The sequence below is a fragment of the Leptidea sinapis genome, chromosome 5 (genome assembly GCF_905404315.1).
Source record: "Leptidea sinapis chromosome 5, ilLepSina1.1, whole genome shotgun sequence".
NCBI lineage: Eukaryota > Metazoa > Arthropoda > Insecta > Lepidoptera > Pieridae > Leptidea > Leptidea sinapis.
In genome coordinates this window covers 6,119,893-6,132,825 of record NC_066269.1, presented here as the reverse complement: position 1 = coordinate 6,132,825, position 12,933 = coordinate 6,119,893, and the positions used below count along the sequence as shown (strand labels likewise).

Sequence of the window (12,933 nt, the reverse complement as noted above, 5' to 3'; positions counted from 1 at the left end):
TGGTGCTTCCTTAAAAAGCGGTGTTAGTAGAAGTTAAAAGTCGGTGTCAGCCAAGGTAGGTTTGTAACTACATACATAGTTGTAGGTGAGAAGTGCTTGTGTCGCACGCGCGACGTGAGGAGGCGAATGGCGAGCGATGCCGCGGCTTGAGGACACCGATTCCAAAAATAACAATAATCGTAACTGGAATTAGATTAATTTATTAGATTTATTAAGATTGAATAATTGCATATTTTTAATGCATTTTATCTCTTTTGTTTTGGAATAGTATCTTAGAATTCGGTTGTTTTTTTTTTGTTTAATTTTTCTATTATTTTATGGTTAACATTTTCAACGGTTAATTAATAAAAATGACACATCATAAACACCTTGGTCCACAACAGTAGAAATAAATCGATTGTCTCATTCACACCCAATATTCACTATGAAATGTCGTGGTTATGTAAATTTTTATTATGCTCGTCCCACTATACTTATCACGTTGACATTTAACGTTTTGTTTTGTGGGCTTAGAGGCCATTGTCATAAAGATAAAATGTTGCTACCTTAAAAACGAATAATTATTTAAAAGACGATTTTCACTCATGGGAGGCTCATTAGAACAGGATGCCGGCTAGATTATGGGTTTCACAACGGCGCCTATTTCTGCCGTGAACAGTAATGTGTAAGCATTATTGTGTTTCGGTCCGAAGGGCGCCGATGTTAGTGAAATTACTGGAAAAATGAGACTTATCTAGACTATCTTATGTCTCATGGTGATAAGTGAAGTTGTAGTGCCACTCAGAATTATTGGATTTTTATAGGAATCCAGAGCGGCACTGCATTGTAATGATCAGGGCTTATCTAGCCGTAGCTAGTGAAACTACTGGGCAAATGAGACTTAACATCTTATGTCTCAAGGTGAAGAGTTCAGTTGTAGTGCCCTTCGGAATTATTGAGTTTTTCACATCATTGTAACGGGTAAGGCGTATCAATTACCATCTGCTGAACGTCCAGTCGTCTCGTCCTTCAATGTCATAAATAAAAGATTGACTTCAAACGAATTTTTTCGTTGTATGATTTATTCAGTCGTCATTAAGGACAATTTTCGATTCGTATAACAAAACATCAATAAATAATTGTTTCAAGGTAAATGAGCTCCTGACGGATGGAAGCCGTTTTCATCAGCTGTGTAGTCGACCCTGTATGTACGTCCATCATCACCGACGTACTCGTAGAAGCCTTGTACTCTTGTTCCACCATTGGTAGCTGATGCAACACTGCCTGTCTCCTCTGCAGCAATGCCATTTTCAGTTAGGAACCTGTAGTGGTATCCATTTTCGCTTGAGTCGCTATCTTGGGTGACAATTCTTGCGTAGTTTTCGTTTTGGTTTTTAGCGTATTGCAGTGGGACGTATTTAACCGAAGATGCAACTACTGGAACTGGTGTCGTGATAATGGGTCTGGCAGTAACCACCACTTGCGGTACTTCGCTGAAAATAAAATGATTGCATTACTTACTCATATTTCATTCTTAAATCAAATCTAAATCACTCTTTTCATGTGGCTACCGCTACTTCGTGAAGAGTTGAGCTAATGAGAAGAAGTGGCAAGAAACTCATTGCCACTCTTTTAAAACAAGATTTACATTTTCATCGTTGTACAAATCATTTCAATTACAATATAATATGTAAAGTGATACAACAGAACACACTCACGTCAAATAGTCAATGCCTTGCATGAGTAAATCAAAAATAATTTATACGTATAATTAGAGCCTCTTGCTGTTAGAGAACGCATTATCACAGTCCAGGTTTATTACTTTAGAGTGCATGACATCTATATCTTACACTCGCTATACGTCAGTCTCTCACTCACTAGGACTACTTTCGTAGAGAATTAATATAAAATTACTAAACTATTAAACGTATTAAACACAATTCAGTTATTCCATGTAAGAGAAATTAAATTCAGATACCTACTCTCATAAAACACTTTATCAATTATGGTAAATTATAACGCCTGATAAAAAAAAATATGCAATTATGCTTATCATAGTTATACGCATGCGTTACGCATAAGGCAATAAAATAATAAAATGAATAAAGTTACAGTTCTATGAGGTTATGAGTAAAATTCATTAATCTAGTTTTTTAATGTTATTACTAATACTTACTTAGACTTTGCTCAGACTTTACTTGCGTAAAACTTAGCTGGCATAGTCTTTGATTTCGTTTTAATAGTCATTTGACAATTGAAATTATGTTGTGCTTAAGCTAAGACAATGCAAAAGTCAAGTTTGCGTTTTATAACACTCAGCTAAGATTTACGTAAGTAAAGTTTGAGCAAAGTCTAAGTACGCGCTATAAATCTCAGACTAAGACGGCAAATCAAATCAAATCAAAATCACTTTATTCATGTAGTTCAAGGAAATGATACTTATGAATGTCAAAAAAAAATATTTTTTCTTATTAAATCGACCACTACTTCGTAAAGGGTGGAGCTAATGAGAAGAAGTAGCAAGAAACTCATTGCCACTCTTTCAAATGAAGATTTACATTTTCATCGTTTTACAAATCATTTCAATTACAATATAATATATAAAGTGATGCAACAAACATACTCAAACGTCAAATAGTCAATACCTTACACGAGTAAGTTAAAAAAGTAAATGTAAATTTATAATATATTAAAACAAAAGTTATTGAGTACAGTAGCTACATCATCCACACGCACCGTATACAAATAAAGGCATTTTGGGAGAATTTTATAAGAGATTATATAAAAAAATATAATAACTTTTAAGAATCTGAAGCAGAGCTTCCCGTAACAGGATCATCCTGCCACCACAAGTCGCGTTCGTTCACGAGCATGACCCATGGGCGAGCCATCGCCTCCCTCGACCATACTTTAGGGAAGGGGCCGTCCCATGTCGCCGCCACAAGCAGTGACATTTAAGCGAGCATGACGAAGCCTGTTACTAGAACTCAAGCAAACAACAAAAAAAATAATCTTAATCTACATATCATACAATACTCACCAAATACCTCTACTTACATACTCTACTTACATACTCTACTTACAAGCTGTTATAGTTACCTTGCTTTTGCGATTGGCGCGACCAAATGTTGGAATGGCTTGGCTAATGAATTGTAGTAAATGGGATAGTAGGCTGGATCGTAAATGTTCTTTCCATAGTAGTTGTATTTATCTGGATAGTAATAGAAGCGGTTATCACTCTTGTGTTTATATTGTCCATTATCCCCATATATCTCCGGGTGATATTTCCCATCGTCTAGTGCCAATGCATCATTTAAGGCAAGAGCCAACACTAATACCTGCAAAAAGAACATTCATAGAAATCAATATTTTAATACTTTTTTTTAATGAAAATAAGGGACGAGACGAGCAGGACGTTCAGTTGATGGTAATTGATACGCCCTGCTCATAACAATGCTGTACCGCTCAACTTTATTGAAAAACCCAAAAATTCTGAGCACTACAACTGCGCTCGTCACCTTGAGACATAAGATGTCAAGTCTCATTTGACCAGTAATTTTACTATCTACGGCGCCTTTCAGACCGAAACACAGTAATGCTTACACATAACTGCTCCACGGCGGAAATAGGCGCCGTTGTGGTACCCATAATCTAGCCGGCATCCGGTCCAAAGGAGCATGCCATTGGTGGAGCCTTAAATGTTCGATAATTTGTATTAAAAATTGTAAAAAACATAGGAATTATATTTGTTGTTTTTTAAACACCTTCATAGTTATGCCTACCACTCGGTAAAGTCGAGTTAGTAAGTCTTTGTTTTTAATTTTATGTCCGGGCAAAACGAAAAATCTTCAGAAAAGATTTAATAAAAAAACGTGTGTGTATAAAGAAGACGTCTGGGTAACGTATTATATGCTTTTTATGGAAGAGGAGGACAAACAATAATACGGGTCGCCAGAGGAGTCACAGGAGCGTTGCCGGCCCTAAATGTGTTCGCGCTTTTTATGAAGGTACCCATGTCGTATCGTCCCGGAAAAACCGCACAAGGAAGTTCATTCCACAGCTTTGTAGTACATGAATGAAAGTTCCTTGCAGACCACCCTGAGGAGGGAGAAAGGCTGCTGTTTGCGGTGGATGATCCAAGCAGATGACATCGAGGGCAGCTACACTTTCACTATATATTATAAACAAAGTCCTCCGCCGTGACTAGACAGACAGACAAAGATAAACTCAAAAACTACTGCACCTATCTTCACACTGTTACCAACGGATAGAGTGGTTCTCGAGGGAGGTTTTAGTACATAATTTGTTTAGTTTAGTTTATTGTATACATTTTTGTATATATTTACGAAATTTGTTGGAGATGTCAGGAAAAATTATCCGTCTGGGAGCTTTGGACGAATACGCTGTTTAAACCCTTTGAGATATAACAAAATAATGTACGGTAGAATTGTGTATCTTATATATGTCTAAAGAAAAGTCCCCAATGGCATATGTCTATCTCCTAAAGATAATATACTATATCCATTTTAATATTTTCAAAAACAGCGTCAGTCGGGTCAGCTAGTAATATAATATACTTACACGTGTCTGAAGTTTGGCAATTTATAAATTAGATACTAACCCTCTTATTCATAATGGTCCGCTAACTTTAAACAGCCGCTTAGGAGTGTTTTTTCTCATTCTGACTTAGGTCAATAGAAGAGGACAGAGTGAGAATTAGCAATGCTTTAAGTTAGCAGACTATTATGAATAAGGGGGTAAGCCGCTTATATAATAAATTCTCACTAATTTTATTTTCTTGATAAGTTACTGCTGGAGTGCCTACTGCTGTTATTACGACAAAAGGTAAACATTAGCTAAGAAAATTAATTAGACGTCTAGATAGAGTCTTTTGCAGATAGACAACCGATAAAATAGGCCAGATTTAATACTTTAGTGTGCGTGACAAGCTACGTCTTACACACGCAATTTGTGTGACACATTGTGCTAGTGTGCGTGAATTGCTCAAAATAGAGGTTTGTTTTTATGACAATAAGGGACGAGTCGAGCAGGACGTCTAGCTGATGGTAATTGAAACGTCATGCAAATTACAATGCTGTGCCTATCGGCACCACAATTGCGCTTGTCACCTTGAGACATAAGATGTTAAGTCTCATTTGCCCATTAATTTCACTAGCTACGGCGCCCTTCAGACCGAAACACAGTAATGTTTCCACATTACTGTTTCACGGCAGAAATAGGCGCCGTTGTGATACCCATAATCTAGCCAGCATGTGCAAAGTGCAGTGTGCAAAGGAGCCTCCAACTGATTAACTCTAAGCTCAACTTTTTTTCACATTTTCACAGCTGTCATAGTCTATCTAGACGTAAAAGTAAAGTATATTAGTATTGTATATTAAATATAATCTTAACTCACCACTAAAGTCTTCATATCGTTAATACTTTTCAGGCTAAAGGCAGAGGAACAATGATAAACCAATAATCGTATCAATTCGTTTTATACAGTCGTTGAGTTCAAAAATGGAGTATTTACAAGATCAAGAGCTCCAAATATGTAGAAAAAGCAATTTAAATCTTCTGTATGTCAAGATAGGTTTGGCTGGGGCGTAGGTATCTATTTGGTTCGATCTGTTTAATAGAATTACGTCAGTTACCGCGCCCATCTATACCAATCAACAGAAGCGATTCTGTTTATAGATTTACTGAACACCTGTTGCATAAAACCTAAAAAAAATGAATAAAACTACAAAAAATTAGAAAAAAATGCAACGCTTGGAATGGTATAGAAATTATATATAAAATAGTTAACTCATATTAGGACTATTTTTATTAATTTTTATGTTTTATATAATTATTTTCTTTTTTAATTTTTATTGTGACGCATATTTAATCTTATTATATAATTAATCTCATATATTAAATTCTCGTGTCCCGGTGTTTGTTACCAAACTCCTCCGAAACGGTTAAACAAATTTGTTTGAAAATTTGTGATTGACAATCGAGTAGGTAGGTCTGAGAAACGACCGCCGTATATTTTTCATACCCCTAAATATTCTTTTTATTTTTTTTGACATTTTTTTATTTTTATTTTATTATGATTCAGCATAAAAAAATATATACAAGTTCAAATTTTCACTCGTCTACGGTCAACGCCTATTTTTATATCGCCATTTTAATATTATTCTATTCCAACCACGGACACGCAATAGAATTGCAAGATGGCAATCGAATATAATGATTATTGTAGTACGATAAATTTATGTACGATATAATATTTAGTAGGTCTGATAATCGGTGGTCATCTATTTTTTATACCCCAAAAATTATAATCATTGAATATTTTTTATTACTTTATATGGCAATAAAATGTTTGCTGGGTCAGCTAGTATATATTATTACATGTAAATCCAGTGTCCAGATGATTCCCAGGGAACTCCTAAACGAATGAACGGATTTTAATCGGGATCATGGAGTGCAGTTAGTCCAACTTCGGAGATAAGATAGTTTTTATTTAGATTTGGGGCCCATAATAATTTTTATCACCAATATTTGTTTTGTTTGGCCATATTTTCTATGAGAGAATTTATTGTGGCACGGTTTGACAATTCTACTGTGAAACAATTTTATTATAACAACAGGGAGTATAGTTTACGAAACATTGTTTACTTGATGTTATGAAATATTATTGACAAATTCTATTTATGAATATTTTATTTATTATGTACAGAAAAACGTCTGTCGGCCTGTATGTATAATACATTTCCCGCCGTGTGCCTTGTGATATTTGTTTGTTTATTTTTTTTAAGTTAATTGTGCACTGGAAACGTACTTGCAACGAAAAACATCTGTAGTAAACACATGTGGATATAGCTCAGTAGGTGGCTTCTGCCTGCGTGAGGGACGTTTTGGCATAATATCAGAGACTCATATTGTCACCATAGAAGATCGTAGATGATGCTGTTTAATACGACGGAAGTGAACGGGTGTTACATAGCCGATCATAACGGCTCAGTTTTATTTAACTATCACAAAACAGATGCTGAGCGTGCTTAAAGAAATTTTTACTTCATAAATCTATACGTACCATATAACATTATCAAAAAAGGGACCTATTCTCAAACTTGCGTGAATTGTCATACACTGTGATATTTTTTTTAATTATTTTTAGATGGTTCTTCAACAGATAGGGTGAGATAATAAATGGGATAATAGACGTTTCTAAGCTTGAAATATGTTTTAGCTACAAACCCTACTAAAATGAAGCTAGAATCCATAAACTAACAAAAAATAAAAGCGTGTACGGTCGGGCGACAGAAATATAATCTCGCACGCAATTTCTTGATCTCTGAATGTAATTTTGATTTCGATATTTATATATTATTATTACTAGTCGACCCGAAAAATTGTTTTGCCATATACATTAATGAAAAAACTATCAACACAAAAACTTTTTAGGCCTGTATCTTACTTTTATCACTTAGCAAATATATCGTTAATAATTATTATATTCGATTGCCATCTTGCAACCCTATTGCGGACCGGTGGATGGCACAGAATAATTATATAAAAATTGCGGTAACAAAATAGGTGTTGTTTGAAGATGGGTGTAAATTTTAAGTTGTATGTATTTATTAATGTTGAGTCATAATAAAATTAAAATAAAAAAACTTGTCAAAAAATAAATATTTAGGGGTGGGTCACCCTTATCATTTAGGGGTATGAAAAATACAACTACACATAATATTATGCTACAGTTTTGAACGACGAATGGTAAAGATCTTAAAAAACATCAAAGTTTACTTACAATTTGAAAATAATCAAATTCAAAATAACGTGAGTAATTTTCAAACTTACAGTATTGCAATTGCATTGTGCTTGTCTTTTGATACGTATCTCGTTTTTGTCATTTAAATACTATTTTTATTTATCTAGATCTACTAGACCTACAAGAGAACTACTTTTCCCATCCAGGGACCCCACAAAACTACAAGTACCTTGCTGTAGAACTACATTATTTCAGGGAAATAAAAGTGCATTAAATGTATAATCACATCCCAAAGATAATTAGAGAGGTATCGTAAAATAGGAAATTCTCATCTAGATTGTAAATATACCTTAGTCAAAACTGCTTATATTCATTAGACGTCATTTTTTTAATTATATAATATAATAATAAATAATACTGCTATAATTATTTTGTTAAATTGATATTATTGTAACTAATGATTTAAAAATGTATTTTGTTAAATTTCCACGTCATAAATGTGGCAAACATGTACTTTACAATATTTATGTAACATCAATCTAACATGTTTATGTAAATAAAACCTTTGACTTTGATAAAAAATACCTTGTGCTTCCGTGGGCATCAATAGAAAAGTGGAGTTCCAGGACCAAGGGTTTCTGGGGATACGACTTTATGACTTTCGATGGGAGAGGGTCACGCTGCCCTCCTATGACGACAGCACGAACGGGTCAGACTCGAAGGGATAAGTATAACACTCACACAGAAAAAAGCGAGAAATGGTAGGACCGCCGAACAAGTTTTTCTACCAACTCTACTCGACTTAACGATAACGACCAGTGGGAAGCTCCTTTGCACAGAATGCCGGCTAGATTATGGGAACCACAACGGCGCCTTATTCTGCCATGAAGCAGTAATGTGTAAACATTATTGTGTTTCAGTCTGAAGGGCACCGAAGCTAGTGAAATTACTGAGGCTTAACATCTTATGTCTCAAGGAGACGAGCGCATTTGTAGTGCAGCTCAGAATTTTTGGGTTTTTCAGAAATCATGAACGGTACTGCATTGTAATGGGCAGCGCGTATCAATTACCATTAGCTGAACGTCCTGCTCGTCTCGTCCCTTATTTTAATTTAAAAAAATGGAGGCCCGTATTCTAGAAATTTTAGAGGATACATAATCCGTGATCTTGTCTTATGTCTTAAGGTGAAGAGCGCAGTTATAGTGCCGTTCAGAATTATTGAGTTGTTCACTGCATTGTAACGGGCAAGGCGTATCAATTACCACCAGCTGAAGGTCCTGTTCGTCCCTTAATGTCAAAAAAATGAAAAGGCACTGCTGACGATTATTCAGATAAAAAGTGTTCGGCGAGCTCTCTTTTTCTTGGACGTTAAGAATAGCCGGATGTCATTTCGTCCACTGTGCTCAAAAAACGTGCAGGTTGCGTTGAAGTCGGTGCTAATTTGAACTACATACCTTTTGACATAACCTTCCTTATCTCCGAAATCATGGTATTTTTAGAGGTTTACCTGTTGATCAACGACCGACCTTCTGGTATATCTAACACATATATTAGGGCGGCGGCTATCGAAAGGAAGGGAGAAAGTTTGGTACTCAGTGTGGATATAGCGATTGCCTTCAATCGTGTATGGAACTTCTTTTGAAACTTTCATCAGTTGGGCTTCCCGAAAGTTTAAGCATTTGAACTACAAGCTTCATCCCTGGGCGCAGCATACAGGTCCGTAAACGTTAGAATTCCCCAAGACTGTGTTCTACGCCCTACACTGTTCCTTCTGAATATCAATGGTATGTTGGATTTCTCCAACATATAATATTCTGCGAATGAAGTACTGGAGATGCCGTAAGCACGGGCCATGCAATCCTTCCAGATAAATCATCAACTAGTGAAACCTGTATCTTCTATCGAGTCTTCTCTTGACGATCGCGAAATGAGGTGAAATATTTCAATTTAACACCTAGAACCCTCAAGTGTGCGCGTAGTCGTATCGCCGTTCTTCACAAAATCTCCAGCAATTGCCGATTCTGCGGTTATCTAGAATAAAAGCCAGATTGGCTTACTGGAATTACTTCAAGCCAGCTTACTTTCTAGTGCTCTCTGGTCCTGCTGCACTTCAATATCACCATTTTACCGCATATTGCATGCGGGCGTGCGCAAAGTTGCATGAATTATTGGGATTCATGCTATGTGAACGGGTAGATAAGTTAGCTATTCGTTGAGACATCGATTCATTTGATCTCTTCTACCGCATTCATCGTGGGTAGTGTTTGACATGCTACTTGCCACCAAATTCCAATTTTCGCATGACACGCCATAAACTTGGATATAATACGTAGGTCACACTAAAAGTTTTGCGTAACTTAAAAAAGCAACATGTTATAACCAAAATATTATGTTTATTGCTTTTCAAAATACTTTCCTTTACATTTTAAAGATTTTTTCATGTGATCGAACCATTTTTAAACAGGAGTACCACAGATCTGAAGGCATGTTTTCTACGTGCTGATTGAACGCTATCACTGCCTCTTCGGAATTGGTAAAAGTGAAACCTCTCATCAAATCTTGACTGATTTTGAAGAAAATACAGAAATCACAGGGTGCTAGGTCGGGGCAATGACTTAGTTTTGTTGGCCGTGTGTGAAGAAGCGTTGTCATGATGTAACGGAGAATGCGGCTTTTTGGTCGTCTTTCGCGAACTTTTTTTAAAACCCCGGGTAAACAAATGGTAGAATACCACTCGGCATCAACACTATTTTAATCTTCCAGAGGAATTAAGCAGATGGGACACGTAGCTCAGAAAAAAATGCGATCATTTTTTATTTTTTCTGGTCCAAAACAATAAATCCTCGTTTCGTCTCCTGTGACAATGTCATAAACAGCATTAGAATGTCCGTGGTCGTACTTCATTAGCATCTGTGAGCACCATTCCACGCGAGCCAGCTTCTGCTCCGCTGTCAGTTCATGAGGGATCCAATGGCACCAAAATTTCCGAACTTTCAATTCTTCGTGTAAAATTTTCTGACTTTGGCTCCTACTAATCCCCAATAGTCCTCAAATTGTCAAATAGGTAATCGGCACAGTTTTGCAGAGAAAGGGAAGTTTCAAAATCATAAAAAATCATCGCTCTAAAACCTTTTCGACTTAATTCCATTTTCGTTGCGTACGTAGAACTTTGATGCGTAGTTAAAATACAATAGCCAAATGATTTCCCAACAATTGATTTTTTTATTACTAAGAAGGTTGCAGCGTTTCAAAAAAATATAGATAAAATTCGAAATTCAAATAGTTCCGATTAGCTAGAAGACCAAAACTTTTACGGCGCTACAAATAAACTTGGTAAAAAGTTATACCTGAGAACAAACCAAGAATATGCAAAATGTTGATCATATCGCTGACAACACTGTCAATACCATGATAATTGTAAAGTTTTCCAAATGTCAATCAGCCTTGCAAATAAACGCGGGAAACGTCATACGTCCAAATAAATCAATCATAGGCAAATGTCTATTTGTAAACATTTTTTATATTCTTGGGTTATGCTCAGGTATAACTTTATGCCAATTTTATTTGTAAGGCCGTTAGTTCCCCATGTACTCACTACGACAAGTTGAAAGGGTTTTGTGGCATTCCTCTACGGTGCCATTTTCAAGGAACTTATTTTTGAGAGTCACATAATATTACATGTCTCTATCAAACATGACCTTTTACTTAGGCTTTATTTTGAAACAGATGCTCTTTTGTAAACGATTAGCAACACATTTTGTAAAAATATTCTATGTTGCTGTAAGACGATATATTTTATATGGCACAATGACGAAACAAAAATTTTTTTTTAAATCATATTAATAATTTACCTTGTTGGAGTTTTGAAATTCAGTATAATTTGAGTTTTAAAAGTGCAATTAATGAGTTTCATTCCAGTGTATTTTCAATACAAAGCCGTTTTATTTTAATTATAAATTTTATTATTATGTAGTTATTTAAATGGTTCAATGACATTTGAAACGGACACCTTTGCTAATAATATTTTGTAGGCGTTAAGAGTGTATTTAGTTCACACTACTACCCAGTCTTCCCAGACTTTCTCTGCTTCTCTCGAAACTTCGAAAGCTTGACACTTTGGAAGGCAAAATGGTTCACTAGGTACTGGCCAGTACGAGATTTGCAAGGCGCTTCATGCCGAATTACCAGCAGTACCTATTCTGAGCATAACACCCATACTTGTTTACAGTGACTGAGGATTGATTTTTGTATTTAATACCTTGTCCATAACAATATTACTTTTTCTACAAACGTTAAAAGCACATGGAATAGAAAATTAAAAAAAAAAAAACAATGCGTGCGTACAAAGTTTACATGTCAGAAGTGAAACCTGCATGGTGCATGAACCTCTAAACTGCATATGAATTCCTGGTACGTGTAAATAGGATGACATATGATTTCAACCGCTATGAAAGACATTCCTACCACCACTAATATGTATAATAATATGTTCTCCTGGTGTCTATGTAGTAAAATGTCGTGCCTTGGAGTCAGAATATATTAAGGTATACTTGCGCAATACTTAAGACAATCTCTTGTTTAATTATGATCGCCTGGTACCAAAACATTGTATTATGCTTCCTATCTCATTATCTCCCATGTTAAATATTATGGATTGATGTGATTGCTCTTTTTACTGTTGCTTTTTCGTTTCATCGACTTTCAAATCACAACGATGATAAAAAAGTTTTCACTTCAATAGTATGCATATTTCTGTCTCATTCTTTGCCGGCTTCATCCTACACATTTTGTATTTGTGTCTCTTACCTGTCGTTTTTTCTGGTGTATCCGGTTTGAAATCACAACGATTCTAAAGAAGTTTCACTTCAAAATTGTTCTGTTACGGAAAAGAAGTAGTACATAGAACATAATTAAGTCCAAAACGTTTGAGTAATTTTGGTGCATCACTTTAAATACACTTTATATAAAGTAAGTTGCTGAAACTCTAAATGTAGATATAAAAGAGTGACAAAGTGTTTTTGCTCTCATTAAACTCTGACTCGACCCTGCCAGTGTTGCCTTTGGGGCGGCGCTGCTCAGATGGTATTATAGTATCACACAAGTGAAGTCAAAATGACTTAATAAAACATGATATATATAAATTAAATAAATAAATAATTGACGTACGGATTACACGTTATTCGCGGGCT

General features: G+C 35.5%; 1 protein-coding gene across 1 annotated transcript; it reads right to left on the bottom strand.

Annotated features, from left to right (window-relative positions):
• Nucleotides 1-1,033: 1,033 nt before the first annotated feature.
• On the bottom strand, nt 1,034-5,550 carry LOC126964577 (larval cuticle protein LCP-30-like). Its single transcript, XM_050807773.1, has 3 exons — nt 5,396-5,550; nt 3,079-3,317; nt 1,034-1,472 (listed from the first exon to the last, which is right to left on the bottom strand). Exons 1-3 carry the CDS (start codon nt 5,408-5,410, stop codon nt 1,124-1,126), a joined length of 603 nt encoding a protein of 200 aa, XP_050663730.1. The 5' UTR covers nt 5,411-5,550; the 3' UTR covers nt 1,034-1,123.
• Between the last annotated feature and the right edge of the window lie 7,383 nt (nt 5,551-12,933).